Source organism: Stomoxys calcitrans, chromosome 2 (assembly GCF_963082655.1).
Source record: "Stomoxys calcitrans chromosome 2, idStoCalc2.1, whole genome shotgun sequence".
Classification (NCBI taxonomy): domain Eukaryota; kingdom Metazoa; phylum Arthropoda; class Insecta; order Diptera; family Muscidae; genus Stomoxys; species Stomoxys calcitrans.
This window is the reverse complement of record NC_081553.1, coordinates 233,731,324-233,752,213: the sequence shown is the minus strand read 5'-3', so window position 1 is coordinate 233,752,213 and position 20,890 is coordinate 233,731,324. Positions and strand designations below refer to the sequence as shown.

Sequence of the window (20,890 nt, the reverse complement as noted above, 5' to 3'; positions counted from 1 at the left end):
GGTATACAAATTGTCAAGTCTTTATTGGAAACCCCGATATATATTGAGGAAATTTTGTTAGCCATCAAATCGCCTTAAAAAGCCCAACAAATTTGGAATGTTCACATCCGCTAAATAAGACAGTTTCTCAAAGAAATAATAACCTCAAGTGGAACTCCTTCTGACTCCCAGTGTGGGACACACACACAGAAGTTGTTCTATAGTCTCTTCTTCTTCGACGTCCTCACAGCTTCTGCAAAAGTCGTTACTGGCAACCTTCAGTCTGTTAGCATGTTTTCCGATTAGACAGTGACCTGTCATGACCGACACAATGACTGAGACGTCTGTTCTAGCCAATGACAGCAAAGCAGTAGTTCTCTTCAAGTCTAGATTAGGCCACATAGTTTTGGAATGCTCACAGCCTTTCTTTGTGACCATTTATCATTCGTTGTCCTTGGGGCCCAGTCCTGAATACTTAGCTTATATGTTGCTAGAGCCACCGACAGTCTCCAGTGTTCCTGGAATATGTAAGGTAGTTCCAAGTCTCGCAAGCTGGTCCGCTTTACAATTCCGTGGGATATCTCTGCGGCCCGGCACCCAGAAAAGGAGAATTTTGAACTGTTCAGTCAACTCGTTGAGAGATCTTCGGCAGTCGAGGGCGATTTATCTGTTCAGGAATACATTCTCCAGGGATATAAGGGATGTCTGGCTGTCTGAGAAGATATTGGTGCCAATTAGTGTTATGACATTATTATGTCTTAGCCATTTCACCATTTCCTTAATTGCAAGGATCTCCGCTTGTTACACACTGCAGTAGTCGGGTAACCTTTTCGATATGACCAGTTCTAGATCTGTAGAGTACACCCCAAAGCCCACCTAGTCGTTTAGTTTGGAACCATTCGTACAGAAGTCTATGTAACTTCTATTACCAAGGATGTCGTAGTTCCCATCGATTCTAACAGGATTCGTGGTACAATAATTTTTTTTTTATCAAAAAACCCCTCTGGTATGGTGTGATCCACACTGCCTGGAACATCGGATATTGTATCAAGGATATAACAGTTTCCGTAGCCGCCACATGACCAAAGAGAAAGCTCCCTTAGCCTCACGGCAGTGGTCGCAGCAATTTGTCTAGCCACAATGTCCAGAGTCATTAGATGTAGCATTAAATCCAATGCATCAAATGGTGTCGTCCTTAGTGCGACTAGATGCACAAAGAAGCCATACTTTGGATCCGGTGAAGTATTGAACAGTATGTGGACTTTTGAAGCGCCGTCCACCCGACAACAATACCATATAGGATTGCAGGTGTGACAACTTCAGTATATACCCAATGCATGACACGCGGTCTAAACCCCCAACTTTTACCAATGTCAAAATTTGGGCCAAATCGAATGAGAATTGAGCTCTCTAGAGACTCAAGAAGTCAAGAACCCACATCGGTTTATATGACAGCTATGTCAGGTTATGTAGCGATTTGCGCCATACTCATCACAGTTTTTGGAAGTCATTTCAAACCACCTCATGCAAAATTTTAGCCAAATCGGATGAGAATTACGCCCTCTAGCGGATCAAGAATTCAAGATCCAAGATCGGTTTATATGGCACCTATACCAGATTATGGACCGATTTGAACCATACTTCGCACAAATTTTGGAAGTGATACCAAAACACCACATGAAACATTACAGCCAAATCGGATAGGAACTGAGCCAGTTTTTAGAAGTCTTACCAAAACACCTTATGCAATATTTTATCCAAATCGGATGAGAATTGCGCTCTCTAGCGGCTCAAGATGTCAAGACCCGAAATCGGTTTATATAGAAGCTATATCAGGTTATTAATCGATTTGAACCATACTTAGCACAGTTGGAAGTGATATCAAAACAATACGTGCAAAATTTCAGTCAAATCGGAGAAGAATTACGTCCTAGAGGCTGAAGAAAACAAGACCCAAGCTATATCAAAACATGGACCGATTTAGCCCATTTACCATCCCAGCCGACCTACACTAATAAGAAATAAAATGGCAAATTTTGCCCATGAACATTCCACTAAGGAATATGATGCAAATTTTCACATATGAGTGCCGATTGAAGTTTAAGCTCAATGATAAAGGGCCTCCTTTTTATAGCCGATTCCGAACAGAGAGCAGCAGTGCGACACCTCTTTGGAGAGAAGTTTTACACGGCATAGTACCTCACAAATGTCGGCAGCATTAGGAGAGCGAAAACCACCGGCGAAATTTTTTTATGATGGTCTCGCCAGGATTCGAACCCAGGCGTTCAGCGTCAGAGGCGGACATGCTAACCTCTGCGCTACGGTGGCCTCCGCGCTACGGTGGTCACTAATAAGAAGTATTTGTGCAAAATTTCAAGCGGCTAGCTTTACTACTTCAAAAGTTAGAGTGCTTTCGACAGACAGACGGACGAACTCAGCATGTTGACGATCAAGAATATATATATATATATATATATATATATATATATATATATATATATATATATATATATATATATATATATATATATATATATTCTAGATCAATATTTCTAGGTGTTACAAACGGAATGACTAGGTTAGTATACCCCCATCCTATGGTGGAGGGTATAAAAAGAATCAAGCCGATTTGCCCATATATGAGTGTTTGGCAAGTAATTAAAATCTTGACATGCTCGAAGACACAAAGCCCCATGGATCAGCCTCTGGGGCCACTAGGGTCCCCAAAGTTTTCATACTTTTTGGAAAACACCTCAAAATTGACTACGTATAGTTCCAGAATTATTTCCAAGATTTTTCGATTTGACAACACTGTGTGTTATTGCATATGAAATTAGTCCTCTAAAAAAATTTTAGCTGAAGATTTCGAAAATGACCCATACACAAACTAGCGGACACCATTTTATGGTTCGATGTATAGCTTTCGGGGTATTTTCATGTAGATGATGTATGTTGGTGCCTTAATGTTGTAGTGTTACGGTGTGGTAGAACTGTCGGAAGCCATTGCCAACACCAGCACACACTAATGGTTAAATGTGTTCCACCAGAAAGTGCTCATCTAACACCAGATGTTGGATTTTGTTTTTTTTTTTGTTGTCTGCGGTTTTACTTTGTAGGTGACATGCAATGATCACCCAAACCCATACTCACACATACACACATACTCCTCTGCAAGTGCATATAAGTGATTTTATGTTTGTTTAAGGATATGTGTGGATGTGTGTGTTTTTCGTTTTGTAGGTGGGAGAATGAAAGCCGCTTACCCTTGCCACACTAAGCCAAACTTTGACTAACAAAGTTTTAGGTTGAAGCACTACAAACATCAACAGTAATGCCATGACCACCTTTGCCACGCTTCCATCTCGTCGTCATTGGTGGCGATATGAGTGCATCATGTGGTTGGTCCATGATGAAGGGCATTTCCTATTTCTTGGGCTACATGTGTAAACGTTAATGCATGTTATGGCTTTTTGTTTTTTTTTTTTAAATTCACCAAAGCTGGTGGCATCATTTCAGTTGGTATTTTGTTTTCTCCATTTGGAGCTTGTCCTGGCCAACTTCAGCTAGTTTTTCCACTTGGCCATATATCATCAAACAAAGTTTTGTTTTTCCCAACAAACAGCTTAAAAACAGTTAATATTACCAAATACGCTAAATTCGCGAGAAAAACACCATCATTTGCAATGACGTTGCAACATAAGGTTCGGCAACTATTGGCTGAGGCCAAATAGGAGGCTAATGGTGATTTTTTTTTTCAGTTTGAAATACTTACTTGCCTGATGGATTGTGATGGTTTCAAAAGTGGTAGCAAAAGTTTGAACATCAACCAAAATGTTAGGGTAAGTATAACGAATTTCGTTTACCCTAAACGAGATTTAGTTTTGAGGCTTATAAAAATGGCTGATAAAAACAAAGGCTAATCTTATTCTAACAATATATTTGAAACCCTTAAAGTATTTGTCTGGATCGTTTTTTGTATTTGTTGGCCATAAACCTTTCTTTATCTCTCCCTTAACCACCAGCCCAATGCAATTTGTAGGGCTTTTGTTGTGTGTTGGTTTGGCGGTAAACATTTCCTATCACATTGTGAATTCATATGGAAGTGTGATGGTGAATGTGATAAATTATGTGCTGATAATTTGCATAAACTTTTGTACTTAATACCTTGCACTCGCACACACACACACACACACACACACATACACACCCCGACTAGTAATGGCATATATATACGTTCTTATACTAAGTCTGCTACACAACTTTTCCAGCCATGTTTTTTGTTTGCAATTTGTTGAAATGGGTGAGGGTTGAGTTCATGAGTGTGAGTGCATTTCCAGAAACTGACGCTAAAGGCTTTTTTCTCCTGAAATCAGTTATAATTTATGGCAAAAGTTCTTTGTTTTCATTTTGAGAAGAGAAACTAAAGTAGGCGTCACACATCATTGAGCATTGGCTTAGTTTGGAATTCAGTATAAATAGCTTACTAAATAATACTCGTGATAGGTGATCAGCAACACTTTCCAATGTGATGTTTGTTAAGTATACGTGCATGCCAAAATGGCTAACAACGATTCAAATTATTTACTATGCACATAATCTGTAGCAAGAAAACTTTTGATTTAACTAAACGAACGAAGAACTTAAAATTTCACATGAAAATTAGTAATTGGCCATTGTGAAAATGTAAATTTGCCCATGAACATTCCATTAAGAAACAGGGGCAAACTTCTCACAGACAATGGTTGTTGTCCGATTCAAGTTTAAGCTCAATGACAAGGGGCCTCATTTCTAAAGCTGAGTACGAACGGCGTACCGCAGAGCGACACCTCTATGGGGAGAAATTTTTACATGGCATAGTACCTTGCAAATGTTGCCAGCATTATGAAGGGGATAATCATCGCTGAAAAAATAGACATTTGTCTTAAATCTTCGGATGTCAAAGTGGGTAGGAAAAACATTAGCCGGAAGTCGATTCCTCATACGAACGGTTCGGGCGAAATAAGAATTCTCTCTATAATGCATTGTGCGGTCACCTGGCCAATCAATTACAAACGGGCGTGAGTTCCTGGAATGTCTAGTATCCCTGACATACATCCTTACATCAGGAATAAGTAGACGAATATTAGACGAACACACACCATGAAAGTACCGATAGAGATAGAGTGCCAAACAACCCACATTGCGACGATGATGAAGGGAGGCAATAGAGTTGGATACCCCACTGTCCCCAATCAACGCCATCGCTCTCCTATGTACACGGTCCAGTAGCTCCAGCGATGATTTTGAAGCTCCAGCCCATACATGTGAGTTGTACTCCATTTTCGGCCTTATGAATGTGGTGTAGATGTTAAGAAGATCAGACGGAGTGAAGAAATTCTTACACCGTTTAAAGAAACCTAAACACTTGAATGCTTCTTTCGACACTTCGAATACATGTTTAGTCCAACGGACATCACTTTGTATTTTCATGCCCAGAACATCAAGAACTTCTGATTGCTCAACATCTCAACACCGTTGATAGACAATGATGATCGTAATGGGTCAGCGAATCGTTTGTGTGATAACAAGCAGCACTGAGTCTTTCGTGCATTAAAATCTATTCGATTCATTCGAGCCCACTCAGAAATGGTCAGCAAATCCTGGCAGAGTGTATCTTCCATAAACCGCCTCTTGACCTCAATCTCTCGAAGACTCGGCCTATGGTCGAATGAATACGAATGACAGAGATTACTGTCATTCGCAAATGAGTAGATCGGATTCGATGTCTGACCCAATAGATCGTTGATGAAAATTAGAAAAAGAGAAGGAGAAAGAACAGGACCATGGGCTACATCTGCGGTCAATTTGTGTTCATTGGATGGAACCCATCTATAACGACTCGAATAGTGCGATCTCTGAGAAAGCTCGAAATAAATCGAACGAAGCCATTGCCGACACCAAATGCGACAAGCTTTGACTCTATCCAATGCCTTGGAGATATCCAGAGCCACAGAGCCTAAGAGCGACTTCAACGTTCCGACAGAAGTGCCATGAGGTCGCCCGTAGAGCGATTTCTGCGGAACCCATTCAGTTGGTTGCTAAGAAGTCCATTAGACTGTAAATACCTCACAAGATGGTGATTAACCATGCTCTCCATGACCTTGGAGAGAGCGGAGCATATCGTAATTGACCGATAATTCGCAGGGTTGTTTACCTCACCCTTCTTGGGTATTGGCTGAACGTTCGCAACATTCAAACGCGCCGGGAAGACTTCCGCACGGTAGGTAAGGTTGAAAAGGTTGCGAAATGGACGAGCAAGCGTCAAAAAACGCTTGCGTAAGACAAGTGTTGATATGCCACCCGGGCCCGGGGATTTATTTACGTCTAGATTTTCAAATGAAAGGTATTTGCGAGGAGAATAGGAATCCGATACAAAAATGTGCGGCCAACTGTTTAAGGGGCCAACCCCCTACAAAAACACCACCCCAAAGGGGAAAAATTTACGACCATAGCAATATGGTGCTCAAATGAAAAGTTTTTGGGAGTAAAACATGAATCTGATACCAATATTCCGGAAAAGGGTCTATGGGATCACCTCACAGCCATAACACCACCAAAATATGACATATTTGCTGACCATTGCAATATGGGGCCAAAATAAGAGCTTTTTTAGAGCAGAGCACGAATCTGACATACATTTTTAGGGCCAAGTCATTTATTGGCCGTCCCATATCCCGAAACACCTCCCAAACAGTACATGTATGCTGAATATTGAAAAAAGGGGCTCAAATGGAAGGTAATTGGGAGTAGAACACGAATCTGATATCAACATTCGGGTCCAACCGTCTGGGGGACGCCCCATCCCCATAACAACCCCCAAATAGGACGTATTTACTCACCATTACACTTTGGTTCTTAAAGAGAGTTGAGCTCGACAATGATAGTTTTTAAGGCCCATACCCCAAACCGGACATATTTGCTGACTTTTCCAATAAGGGTTTTAAATTAAACTTATTTGAGATTAGAAAACGAATGTGATATATAATCGTGAGGCCAATGGCAATATGGGGTTTAAATAAATGATAATTGAGAGCAGAGCACGATGCTGACATATTTTCGATCTATGTGCTTGGAGGACCACCACACTCCCCAAAACACGCCTAACTCAGACTTATTTACCGACCATGACAATGTGAAACTTAAATGAAAGGTGTGGGGAGTAGAACAAGAAACTTATACCCATTTTAGGGACCCATTTTCTGGTGGTCTACCCCTTCCCCAAAACAGCAATTATTTATTGACCATCTGATATCCCAATTTGGGGCACCTCCCAAACAACCCCCAAAGAGTAAAATTTTTTCGACCATGGCAATATGGGGCTACAGGTCAATCTGTGGCTCAAAAGATATTTGAGATTAGAAAACGGATTTGGTAACCAATTTTTGGGGCAGGTGTTTGGTAACATTAACATTTTAGTTGTTCCCAAATTAAAACTATGTTTATTTACAACTGGTTTATTATAATATAAATATTTGCAAACTCTGGACAATTTAAGGCCTGACATTCTGTTGTATCCAATCAATATAATCCGAAACACGAGTATACACGCCTGGCCACCCTTCCAGGCCACAACGATTACCAAAGGAAACAACACCCTCCAAGTACCAACGTTTCATAAAGGACTCGCGCATAAGAGGCCCTCCCGAATCACCATCACAACTGTCTTTGGAAAATTCTCCTCCGGCACATAGTTGCGAGTTGATCAGGGTCACCTTTTTTGTTGCATACTTTTTGGCGCATACATCGTTGGCCGTTACTGGAATGGCCAATTGCTTCTTTACACTCGATTGCCGAGCTAAAAAGAAACAAAAAAAAATATATATATATATAATTTTTAATAAAGTGAAACTCTTTTCATGGCATTTAGATTAATGTATACCTTCCAAAGTTCTGCCCCAACCTGCTACAATAAGCAGTTCGCCGGGAGTAATGGCTGTTCTGGTTTCTGGCAATGGCAGGCAAATGGGACGTATGAAGTCCGAGTATTGTACATCTTGATCCAGACGTATAAGGGCAATGTCATGGTAGTTGTTGGCGTTGCGAACATCATATTGTGGATGGGGAAGGACCTCGTCGAAGCCCACTTCTACCACTTTGTCATTGCAATCGGCTCTTATGCAGTCAATTTCCTCATTAATGTTGTATTCGCCCAAACGGATTCGAGTGCTGTGGAATGGATGGTAGGAAAAAATGCTTTAATGCTTAACTGTCTTCAAGTGGATGCCCAAGAACACTTACAGAGGACCAACAGCTTGTTCAATTTCACCTTTGACACAATGGGCTGCTGTAATCACATAACGTGTATTGATGAGACTTCCGCCGCAATTCAAGACCTTTTCTCCCTTTTCTGGAAACGAATAATTAAAAATAAGTTTTAGGTATTTAAATCCACTGCTAGAGACTATTTACGAGAACTCAGTCGCTTCATGTTGTCGGCTCATTACTGGCCTTTTGGCATATCGCTTATCTGTACTTACTGTTCCTGTACTCCAATAACACCATCCATGGATACTCATCCAAAACGGTATCGTTGCCATTGTAAATTTTTTTGCCAAGCGACTGATGGCCACACTTATTGGGAACGGGCAAGAGGTCATTCTTTTCAAAATCGATGTCTGTGGTGCAACATACAAGGGGAGCGGAGGAGTAGCCACATTGGGATTGCTGTATGAAACTCGTCTGCTGAGGACTTCGATTCAAATTCTTAAGTGAATTCAACAAAACCTCACAGTCATAAATGGACATACACGTGCCGGATTTTCCATTGGGGTTATTGCAACTTTCTGAGAAAAGGAGGAAACAAAAAACAAATTACAACTGGCTTATACATTACACATTTGTTAGGTATATTTACTCTTATTGAAAAGTTAGGACGAAATTCAAATTAAAGAATATTTTACAAAAAGCACAATGTACCGCAAAGGCATTATTTTATAAAATGAATTTCATTTATTTACTTTTTAAGGACTAGAGAAGGAGAGGGGGGTGTGGTAATTTCGTAATTTTTGTAGTACTTGGAAATATTATTTTTAAGCAAGTAAAAAGGCCGGGCAGAACTTTGGATACCCACCACCTCGGGCATATATGTAAACCACATTTAGCCATAATCCGGTGAAAAATGCATAACTTATGCCCACATAGCAGCTATGCCGAAATATGGTCCAAATTCGCCAAAGACATTGAGTGGTCTTATAACTGCAAGTCATTGTTTAAATTTGTAGAAAAAAATATTGGTGTTTTTGGTAGCTATATCCAAATATAGACCCATCTGAACAATAACACGGATGTCGAAAAGCCTAACACAACTCACTGTCCCAAATTTCGGTTAAATTGGACAATAAATGAGTCTTTTATGGGCCCAAGATCTAAAATCGAGAGATCGGTCTATATGGCAGCTATATCCAAATCTGAATCGATCCGAGCCAAATTGCAGAATGATGTCGAGAGGCCTAACACAAATCTCTGTCCCAAATTTAGGCGAAATCGGACGTTTTGAGCTGCCATATAAACCGATCAGGGATCTTGACTTCTTGATTCTCTATGCGATTCTTATGCGATTTGGCTGAAATTTTGCATGAAGTGTTTTATTATGACTTCCAACAACTGTGCTGAGTATGGTTGAAATCGGTCTATAATGTGATGTAGCTGTCATATAAACCTATCTGGGGTCTTGACTTCTTGAGCCACTAGAGGTCGCAATTATTATCCGATTTGGCTGAAATTTTGCATGAGGTGTTTTGATATAACTTTCAATAACTGTGCTAGGAAAAGTTCAAATCGGTCCATAACCTGATATAGCTACCATATAAACCGATATGGGATCTTGACTTCTTGAGCTTCTAAAGGGAGCAGTATTATTATTATTGTAAGTTATGGACCTTTGGAACTACTTGATGTCATTGATCTAAGCCAACATGAGCATAGTCATTGGACGTTGGAAGAGCTCAGACGTTGGACAAGCTTAGAGTCAACTTGAACGGTAAACAGCCACCGTTTCGGTTGACATGCTTAGCCGGGTCATCAAAAATTGAGTCTATCGTATTGACAGATCCATAAGTGCCCAAAGGAGCCATATGAATGAAGTCGAGTTCCATTCATGAATGTTTTGATTATACTTCAAGCCGATAATAAAGACTTTGAAATATACTAAATGATTTGTGTTTTATTTAAAACCAGTAAGGAAAGGCAAAAGTCGGGCGATGCCGACAATATAAACCTACCTTATATGTACAAAGTAGAAGCTATATGGGTTATTAAACAATACGTTTCGAATTTTGAACAAATATGTTCAAAATGTATCTAACTACGGTTGACAAATTACAACATTATAGCAAATTATCCAAAATCTGTCGACACCTATATTTGAGCTATATCTAAATCTGAACCGATTTCGACCAAACTTGTTAGTGGTCGAGGAAGGCATTGTACAAAATTTTGCGAAGATTGGCCAATAAAGTAAAGTAAAGTTTTCAAGTAAGATGAGAATTAGTTAATGATCGAAATTTGAAACGGGAGGTTCATGCCATAAATATATAGTGAATTAAAAATAAAGATACCATCTTTATTCTGATGTTTTGATTCTTATGTCAACATCTTTTAATTATACCCCACACCACTACTGTGGTATAGGGTATTATAACTTTAACTATAACTGCATTTGCTTGTAGCACCCAAAAGGAAGAGAGTTAGACCCATTGATAAGTAAACCGATCGACCAGAACAACTCTCTGATTCGATTTAGCTATGCCCGTCTGTCTGTCCGTCCGTCCGTCCGTCCGTCTGTCAGTCCGTCCGTCCTTGTTAATTTGTGTTCAAACTACAGGTCGTAATTTTCATTCGATCGTGTTCGAATTTGGTATGGACATATTTTTCAGCCTAGAGGCAAAGTTTATTGAAATTGGAAAAAATCGGTACAGATTTGGATATAGCTTCCATATATATGTTCGTCCGATTTGCAGTAATAATGCAATAAAATGGTCATTTGTTAATCGATTCTCTTGAAGTTTGGTAGCAAGGATTTTATTATGGCTCTCAATATTACTGGTGAATTTCAAAGAAATCGTTTCAGATTTGGATATAGCTCCCGTATATAAGTTCGTCCGATTTGCAGTAATACTGCAATAAAATGGTCATTTGTTAACCGATTCTCTTGAAATTTGGCAGGAAGGATTTTCTTATGACTCTCAATATTACTGGTGAATTTCATAGAAATCGGTTCAGATTTAGATATAGCTCTCATGTATTTATATATCGCCTGATTTTCACTCCTAGACCCACTGCAAGCGCATTTATTGACCAATCTTCCCAAAATTTTGTACAACGCTTTCCTCGGCGAATTCCACAATATCCATAAAGTTTGGTCGAAATCGGTTCAGATTTAGATATAGCTCCCATGTATTTGTTCGTCAGATTTGTTATAATTTGTTGTCATTGGTCAACCGTAGTTAGTACTTTGCTTTGCTCGAAATTTGATACAGGAATTTTAATAATTTATCTGGATACAACCGCCGAGGTCCATCAAAATTGCTTCAGAATTAGATGTAGCCCCCCTTTTGTGTGTTATAGGGTAGGTGTAGGGTATATAAAGTCGGCAGTCGGTTTATAATATATGTCTCCCTATAATTTATAGCTGAACTTTTTTGTGAACCACCCTATACTTATTGAACTTCTTCCACATGCACAAACAAATTGTCGTAGGTATTGCAAATTTGCACATTGTAGAAATTTCCCATGCTCAACTTGCCAATTAGATGTTATTGGGTGATTTAATATTTCAACTTGTGTTTGCTATCAACTGATTATAATTCTCAGAAGGCAATGAAGGAAATTATATCCAAATCATTTTATTTTGTCTTGACTGAGCTGTGAGTTTCAATTGGTAATTCCAGCATCTTTTGGTCATGCGATAGCCCAGCTTTCACTAAACACAACTTTGACTTTAAGTAGAAGTGAAGTAAACGACGATTACGTGACCAATAAAATATTAATGCAGGTGTCATAGGATTCTATTAGCATCCCGTCCTGTCCGGCAACAAATGACAAATGCCATTTGACTAAATTGGTTTTATGGTGATAGCAATTCCCAAGACGATTCATTGTGGAGGTACGTGTGCAACACCTAAGTGAGTGTAAATGTCAGATTCTTAAATTATCAACTGTTGCTGCTGTGGCCAGGAACTTTATTTTTGCCAGGACATTAAAAGTTCCATTTCCGGTAAATGAAAATGTAAATGGGGACATGTGTTAAGGAAGATTGAACGAAAAACGTTTCCACGAGAAAATGATGATTTATCAGAGACATGGAATATCCTATTCAGGTCTTGCAATAGTTATAAGGCACTGAGGCGGTTTCTCTCTTCATTGCAAGCAAGCCAGTATCATAACTTGGGGAAATGCCCCAAAACTAGTTTTGTTTGATATATTTGACAATACACCAACGCATGACAAGCACATGAAGTTTAATCGTAAAAATAATTTCAGTTTCTTAAGAACATTGTCATGTTGTTGTTTTACCTGAAATGCGTCTTGTGAAGAATTGGGAACTTGTTTTATTTTGGCAAAATTCTCTTGAACGTCAATTTGTGTAATTTTTTTTTTATTTTGCACCTTATTTGCAATTCACTTCATATGCTTGGGGAAAAACCAAAAACATTTTGTTTGATCACAGACAAAACTGATTCCAAGCCGGTTGCCGGTTGTGCAGTGAAGCGAATATTTATAAACAACGCCTCTTCTCGAGCAGGCAATTGTTGAGGCTTCAGCCGTTGTGATTTTTATTAATTGACGTTAATGTGCTGGGCTAAAATTTAATCATCTCACAAGTTCGGTTTGCAGTACAACAAGTTGGTGAATCATTTGCGTATAGCTCAAACACGACGCATTGAATCACATTAATCACAGTCATATAAAATAGAATTTTTTTTTCAGACCGGCAACATAAAATTATGTAAACATTTTTACAAAATATTGTTTTTATAAGAAACTAGCCGACCCAGGCCCGCTCCGCTGCGCCTTCTTTTACTTTATGTGGAAAAAAAGTTTCCTTGCAATATTTATTTTCGACCATTAAAGAGCTTTTAGTGAAATACCATGCAAACTTGACTAACAATTTAACAATAAAAGTGCCTTTATCTGAATCCCATATGATCATTATTAGTCTACGAATTTAAGTTTGGATGTAAGGTGTACTCCATACTTAAAATACTTCATTTCAGCCCGATATTCTCATGATGTATGATTTAGTAGTGTTTTCGGGGGAGAGGTGGTCCCCCAGATACTTGGCCGCGAAAAAATATCAGCATCGTGCTCTTCTCTCAAATACCATTTATTTAAACCCCATATTGCCATTGGCTTAAGAGGAGTTTACAGAATGATGCGTCCCCCAAACACATGGCCCCAAAATAGATTATCAAATTCGTTTTCAAATCTCAAATACCTTTCATTTGAGCCACATATTGCCATGGTCGAAAAATGTTTTCCCTTTGGGGGTGTTTTGGGAAAGGGGTGATGCCCCAAATACATGGTCCTTCATTTGGATATCAAATTCGTATTCTACTCCCAAATACCTTTATTTGAGCCCCATATTGCGATGGTCAGTAAAAAATTGCTGATTGTGTGGTATTTTGGGAAAGGGGTAGACCCCCAGAAAATTGGTCCCGAAAGTGGGTATCAATTCTTGTTCTACCCCCCAATTCTTTTCATTTAAGTTCCACATTGACATGGTCGGTAAATATGCCCGATTTAGGGGTGTTTTGGGTATCGGGGTGGTCCCCCAAACACTAAGCCCGGAAAATATATCAGCAACGTGCTCTATTCTCATATATCTATTTATCATTTATTTGAATCCCATATTGCCATTGCCTCAAAATTGGATATCAAATTCGTCTTCTAATCTCATTTAAACTTCTATTGCAAAAGTCAGCAAATATGTCCGGTTTGGGGTATTGGCCCTAAAAACTATAAATATTTAGTTCCACTCTCTTTACGACCCAAATTGTCTTGGTGAGCAAATACGTCCTATTTGGAGTTGTTTTGGTGGTGGGATGTCCGCTAAATAGTTTGTCCCCAATGTTAATATCAGATACGTGGTCTACTCCCGAACACCTTTAATTTGAGCCCCATATTTCCATAGTCGGCAAACATGACCGGCTTGGGGGGTGTTTTGAGGGATAGGCGGCCACTCAGTGAGTTGGCCTTGAAAATTTATATCGGATTCGTGTTCTATTCTAAAAACAATCTTATTTGAGCCTCATATTACAATAGTCAGCAAATACTTCTTATTTGGATGGTGTAGTGAGGGATGGGTGGCCCCATAGACACTTTACCCGAATATTGATATCAAATTCGTGCTTTACTCCCAAAGACCTTTCATTTGAGCCTCATATTGCTATGGTCATAAATTTGTCCACTTTGGGGGATGTTTCTGGTGAGAGGCGGCCGCCCCAAACACTTGGTCCCATATTTGGACGTCGGATTCGTGTTCTACATTCAACTACCTTTTATTTAAGCCCCATATTACCATGGTCAGTAAATAAGTCCTGTTTGGGGGGTGTTCTGGGAAAGGGGTGGACCCCCAGAAACGTTTTCTCACATTTGGATATCAGATTCGTTTTCTACTCGCAAATACTTTTCATTTGAGTCCCATATTGCCATGGTCGGTAAATATGTCCGATTTAGGGGTGTTTTGGGACTTGGGGTGGTCCACCTAGCACTTGATCCGACAATTGGATATCATATACGTTTTCTTATCCTAAATACCTTTCATTTGAATCCAATATTGTCGTGATTGGTCTAAATATATGTTTGGTAGGTTTTAGGATGGGGCGGCCCCCCTAGGTACCCCGTCCGAAACTTGGATACCAAATTTTTATTTTTAGGGTGCTTTATGAGAGCACCCGAAATTTCGCTTAAATCGCACCACCCATCTCCGAGATCTGGCGTTTCTGAAAATTAGGGTAAGGGGGAGGGTCCGCTCCCCCTTCAGATATCAAAAAATGTAATACCCTATTTTCACCTCGGGATCATTATGCACCATCAGTGAAATTTGAAAAATCGGTTCAGCCATTTCTGAGTCTATACGGAATACACAAACAAACAAATCTACAAACAAACACAAATTGATTTGTATATATAAAAACAAGTAAAAAGGCGTTAAGTTCCGCCGGGCCGAACTTTGGATACCCACCACCTCGGATATATATATAACGAAATACTGGTCTTTTTAGTAGTTATATCTAAAAATAAACCGATCTGAACTATATACCACACAAATTTCAGTGCAATCGGATTAAAAATGCGTCTTTATGGGGTCAAGACTTTAAATCGAGAGATCGGTTTATATGGCAGCTATATGCAAATCTTGATCGATCTAGACCAAATTGCAGAAATATGTGGAGGGGCTTAACTTAACTATTTGTCCCAAATTTCGGCAACATCGGACAATAAATGCGCTTTTTATGGCCCCAAAACCTAAAACCGAGAGATCGGTCTATATGGCAGCTATATCCGGACCGATCTGAGCCAAATTGACAAAGGATGTTGAAGGGCCTAATATAACTCACTGTCCCAAATTATCTCAAAATCGGATAATAAATGTGGCTTTCATGGGCCTAAGACCATAAATTGGAGAATCGGTCTATATGGCAGCTATATCCAAATCTGAACCGATCTGAGCCATATTAACGGAGGACGTTGAAGGGCCTAAGGCAACTCACTGTCCCAAATTTCAGCAAAATCGGGTAATAAATGTAGCTTTTATAGGCCTATGACCCTAAATCGGAGGATCGGTCTATATGGCAGCTATATCAAAATTTAAACCGATATGAGCCATATTGACGGAGGATGTCGAAGGGCTTAAGACAACTCACTGTCCCGAATTTCAGCAAAATCGGATAATAAATGTGGCTTTTATGGGCCTAAGACCCTAAATTAGAGGATCGGTCTATATGGCAGCTATATCCAAATCTGGACCGATCTGGGCCAAATTGACGGAGGATGTCGAAGGGCCTAACACAACTCACTGTCTTAAATTTCAGCAAAATCGGATAATAAATGTGGCCTTTATTGGCCTAAGACCCTAAATCGGCGGATCGGTCTATATGGGGGCTATATCAAGATATAGTCCGATATAGCCCATCTTCGAACTTAACCTGCTTATGGACAAAAAAAGAACCTGTGCAAAATTTCAGCTCAATATCTCTATTTTTGAAGACTGTAGCGTGATTTCAACAGACAGACGGACGGACATGTCTAGATCGTCTTAGATTTTTACGCTGATCAAGAATATATATACTTTATAGGGTCGGAAATGGATATTTCGATGTGTTGCAAACGGAATGACAAAATGAATATACCCCCATCCGTCGTTGGTGGGTATAAAAAATGAAAAATTAAAGCAATCCTATTGTTTTGATAAATGAACGCCCACTGTTAAAAGTAGGCGTAGTAGGCTCAAAAATCTGTCAGCGTAGTTTTAACTCCCTTATAGTCGCTGGTTCAAAATTTTACAGTCCTAGCTGCTACCTGGGATTTATTGCATCTAAAACCGGTTATTGAGCCCATAGTGCAATGCAGGTGTATATGGTTGATGGTTGTTTTGCGAGGTAGGATGGCCTCCAGACATTTCAATCCGGAATCTTCTTCTAAATCTGGGGTTCTGGACACATTGATTATTATTTTCTTCACCATAGGATGAGGTATAGTAACCTCGTTGTTCCGTTTGTAATACCTCAAAATATTGGTCTTAGAAGCCATAAATGATTGTCAAGATAGTTAAGTCAATCTAGCCATTCGTCTGTCGTTACGTTTCCGTCCGTCTGTCGTACGCACGCTAACTTTCGAACGAGAACGAATTTTTAAAATAGGTCAGTTGGGTTTAAAATGGACGAAATCGATAAATTTTTAGCTATAACTCTCATATCAACCGATTTGCCCATTATATTTCTTGATCCGATTTGACTGAAATTACGCACAATAACTTTGTCAATAACTTCCAGCAGCTGTATCTGAATAAGTCGAAAATATGATTTATATATGATTTAGCTCCCATAGGAACAGTCTTCCGATTATAACTTTAAAACCTCTAAAGGGCACAATTTTTATCCAATTTTTGACAAAATTTTGCATGATGGTTTTTCCTATGTGTCTTTTCGTGGTGGTATAAGTGTTTGTAACCCGTTTGCCATAGTATTCCCAATATCTAGAGGTGACTACCTACCCAATAAATGTTCACACCTTGGATAATTATCAAGACTTTACAGGGTAAATACCCATACTTTTTTGATTGTTCAAATAAACAGCAACTGTTTTGAATATCTGTCTCCACTAACTAACCTCTGCCAAGTTGTTAGCATGTTTAAATCAAAGTAATCCCCCTTTAGTTTGTTTGGGATTACCCATGTTATACCATGTAGTCCCACCCAGGTACACGTACAGATGTAAATCAATACTCAGCCATCAATTAAACACCGTTGTGCGTCGTAGTACTACACGAGTCATACTCACGTTGTGCCTTGACTTTGGGGCAATCAATTAACAGGAGACAAACGATGACAATCAGAGACCATAAAGATGGCACTGACCAACGGCTTTGGCCATGTACAGAGAACATTTCTTGCACTCTTGACTTCTTGCACTCTTCAATGTATTATTAGCACTGAATACAACACAATCTCTATTTCAGTCTCTCCCGTTTCGTTATCAATTGTCTAAAGACAATGTTGAATGTGACCTTTGATTGAACCGCTTTGGGAAGATTGAAGTCGAACTGAAATCTAGCCGCGAGCAAAACAATTAACGATGCTCATTCACTGTGTTCTTCGATGCGTTTGCTAACGTACCACTGCCGTCGCGTCGTATGGCTGACTGGCTGGCTACAGCGTAAGCGGAATGCGATGGTTATAATCAACCTTTTGTTTAGGTGGTCCGCGACGAACTGTTCATTCATTGTTTAAGATTAGCTTTTGAGTTGCTGGTGTTTTAAGAGACTTGATACTGGGTATGCTGTATAGGTTGAGAGAGCTATTATCTGTATGGATTAATCGTGCATAACAGTGTTGCCATTTATTGGCCAATTATTGTTAGACGGAAAATTACAGGAATAAGACAAAAGAAATGCAAAGGAGGCAAGTAATAAATTTTTGGTTTGAAGGGCAAAAAGGTGAAATCTTGAATAACATGTATTTTGCTTAAGATTAACATAAGCTTACTCATTTTATATGGGGATTGTTTTGAGCATCTTGGCGATTGAATGAGGTTTTTTAGGCCTCAAAAAGTCATATTAGGCGATGAGTTTTTATGAAACCCAATTTCAGCTATGAATAATCGTGGGCGGTATTTGATCCCATACCAATTTCACAAAATCCGAGAATAGGTTTATCAGACCTAATTAAGGCCTCCAACAATAAAACACATAAATCATTTGTTTTGATGCTGGAGGCTTTAATTACACACTACGTCACAAATTTTAGGCCAATTTGATGAAAACTTTGACCATTAAGGGCGGTATGCATCTCAAACGAAGACTTCGTTGCCATAGGGAATGAATTGACATATCCTAACCAAAATTTTCGGTTTGCAGGGCTACAGAAAAAATTTGATTAATATTTTTTTGTTTTATTGCCAGAAAACTATTGCTTTAATCATTTTTTGCACCGCCTATCGAATTTATTTCTACAAAATAAAGCTTAATTATGAATAATGCGTACTTTATCAGCAAAAACAAGTATAAGCGTGCTAAGTTCAGCCGGACCGAACTTTGAATACCCACCACCTCGGGTATAAATGTAAACCACCTTTCGTAAAAATCCGGTGAAAATGCATATCTTGCGCCCCATTGCAGCTATATCAAAATATGTTCCGATTTGGACCAAATACTAATAAGTACAAGTCATTGTTCAATTGTGTATAAAAAATATTGGTCTCTTAAGTAGCTATATCTACAAATAAACCGATCTAAACCATATATCACACGGATGTCGAAAAACCAAACATAAGTCACTGTGTCATATTTCAGTGAAATCGGATTATAAATGCGTCTATTATGGGGCCAAGTCTTAAAATCGAGATATGGGCCTATATGGCAGCTATATCCAAATTTTAACCGATTCGGTCCAAGTTGCAGACAAATGTCGAAGAGCCTAACACAACTCACAGTTCCAAATTTCGGTAAAATCGTACAATAAATGGCCTTTTTATGGGTCCAAAACCCAAAATCAAGAGATCGGTCTATATGGCAGCTATATCCAAATATGGACCGATCTGAGTCAAATTGAAAAAGAATTTTGAAGGGCCTAACACAACTCACTGTCCCAAATTTCGGCGACATCGGAGAATAAATGCGCTTTTTATGGACCCGAAACCTTAAATCGAGAGATCAGTCTATATGGCAGCTATATCCAAATCTGGACCGATCTGGGCCATATTGCAGAAGTATGTCGAGGGGCTTAACCTAACTCACTATCCCAAATTTTGCCGAATCGGACAATAAATGCGTATTTTAAGGGACCAAAACTTTAAATCGAGAGATCGGTCTATATGGCAGCTATATCCAAATCTTGACCGATCTGGGCCAAAATTAAGAAGGATGTCAAGGAGTCTCACAAAACTCACTGTCCCAAATTTCAGCAAAATCGGATTATAAATATTTTGCTTTTATGCTTCTATGGGCCTAAAACCCTAAATCGGCAGATCGGCCTACTGGCAGCTGTATCAAAATCTGGACCAATCTGAGCCTATATGTCAGCTATATCCAAATCTGGACCGATTTGGTCCAAAATGAAGATTGATGTTAGGCCCTTCTAACATAACTCACTGTCCCAAATTTCAGCAAAATCGGATAATAAATGTGGCTTTTATGGGCTTAAGACCCTAAATTGGCAGATCGGTTTATATGAGGGCTATATCAAGATATAGTTCGATATGGCCCATCTACGAACTTAACCTGCTTATGGACAAAACAAGAATCTGTGCAAAACTTCAGCTCAATATGTCTATGTTTAAAGACAGTAGCGTGATTTCAACAGACAGACGGACGGACAAGGCTAGATGGTCTTAGATTTTTATGGTGATCAAAAATATATATACATTAAAGGATCGAAAATGGATATTTCGATGTGTTGCAAACGGAATGACAAAATAAATATACCCCCATCTTTCGATGGTGGATCTAAAAATATCTTCTAGTTGCTTCCACATGTCGTATTTTTGTCAAAACTGCGATAATATTTGTCAAATTGCTTTAATCTAGCCGTCCCCAGTCGCATGTCCCATTTGCACTTTTTGGGTACCAAAATGTACGAATTTTGAATAGATCATTTAGTTGTCAATTCAAATTTTGCCCATGAACATTCCACTAAGGAACAAGGGCAATCTTCTCACTTATTAATGATTGCAGTCCGATTCAAATTCAGGCTCAATGATAAGGGGCCTCCTTTTTATAGCCGAATCCGAACGGTGTGCCGCATTGCGACACCTCCTTGGAGAGAAGTTTTACATAGCATAGTACCTCACAAATGTTGCCAGCATTAGGAGGGGAAAACCACCGCTAAAATTTTTTGTCTGATGGTCTCGCCAGGTTTCGAACCCAGGCGTTCAGCGTTATAGGCGGACATGCTAACCTCTGCTCTACGGTGGCCCATTACCCATTTAGTTACCCATTATATATTTAATTCTTGTACCAACATGCCCAATTACATACATTAAGCTCCATCTGTAAAGAAATTAGAAAATGGTACCAATTACGGTACCAACATTTTCGAATTGTGAAGAGATCATTTAGTCACACATTATATATTTCTTAGTTGTACCTATATGTAAAATTTTAATAACTCTAGCTTTATCTAAACAGAAGGTGCCAAATGGTACCGACTGCGAT

The 20,890-nt window shown here is 39.2% G+C and overlaps 1 protein-coding gene across 1 annotated transcript; it reads right to left on the bottom strand.

Annotated features, from left to right (window-relative positions):
* Positions 1 to 7,456: 7,456 nt before the first annotated feature.
* LOC106095595 (serine protease 7) lies at positions 7,457 to 17,953 on the bottom strand. The gene is made up of 5 exons (XM_013262832.2): positions 17,521 to 17,953; positions 8,496 to 8,801; positions 8,257 to 8,365; positions 7,898 to 8,184; positions 7,457 to 7,813 (listed from the first exon to the last, which is right to left on the bottom strand). Exons 1-5 carry the CDS (start codon positions 17,624 to 17,626, stop codon positions 7,509 to 7,511), a joined length of 1,113 nt encoding a protein of 370 aa, XP_013118286.1. The 5' UTR covers positions 17,627 to 17,953; the 3' UTR covers positions 7,457 to 7,508.
* Positions 17,954 to 20,890: the final 2,937 nt, after the last annotated feature.

What these genes read in the sequence shown, in the direction of transcription:
- LOC106095595 (XM_013262832.2), bottom strand. Translation starts at nt 17,626, where the DNA reads ATGTTCTCTGTACATGGCCAAAGCCGTTGGTCAGTGCCATCTTTATGG. An exon ending in CCCCAAAGTCAAGGCACAAC is followed by an intron (nt 8,802 to 17,520) that starts GTGAGTATGACT and finishes TCCTTTTCTCAG; the next exon opens with AAAGTTGCAATAACCCCAAT. An exon ending in TTGGGGCAGAACTTTGGAAG is followed by an intron (nt 7,814 to 7,897) that starts GTATACATTAAT and finishes GTTTCTTTTTAG; the next exon opens with CTCGGCAATCGAGTGTAAAG.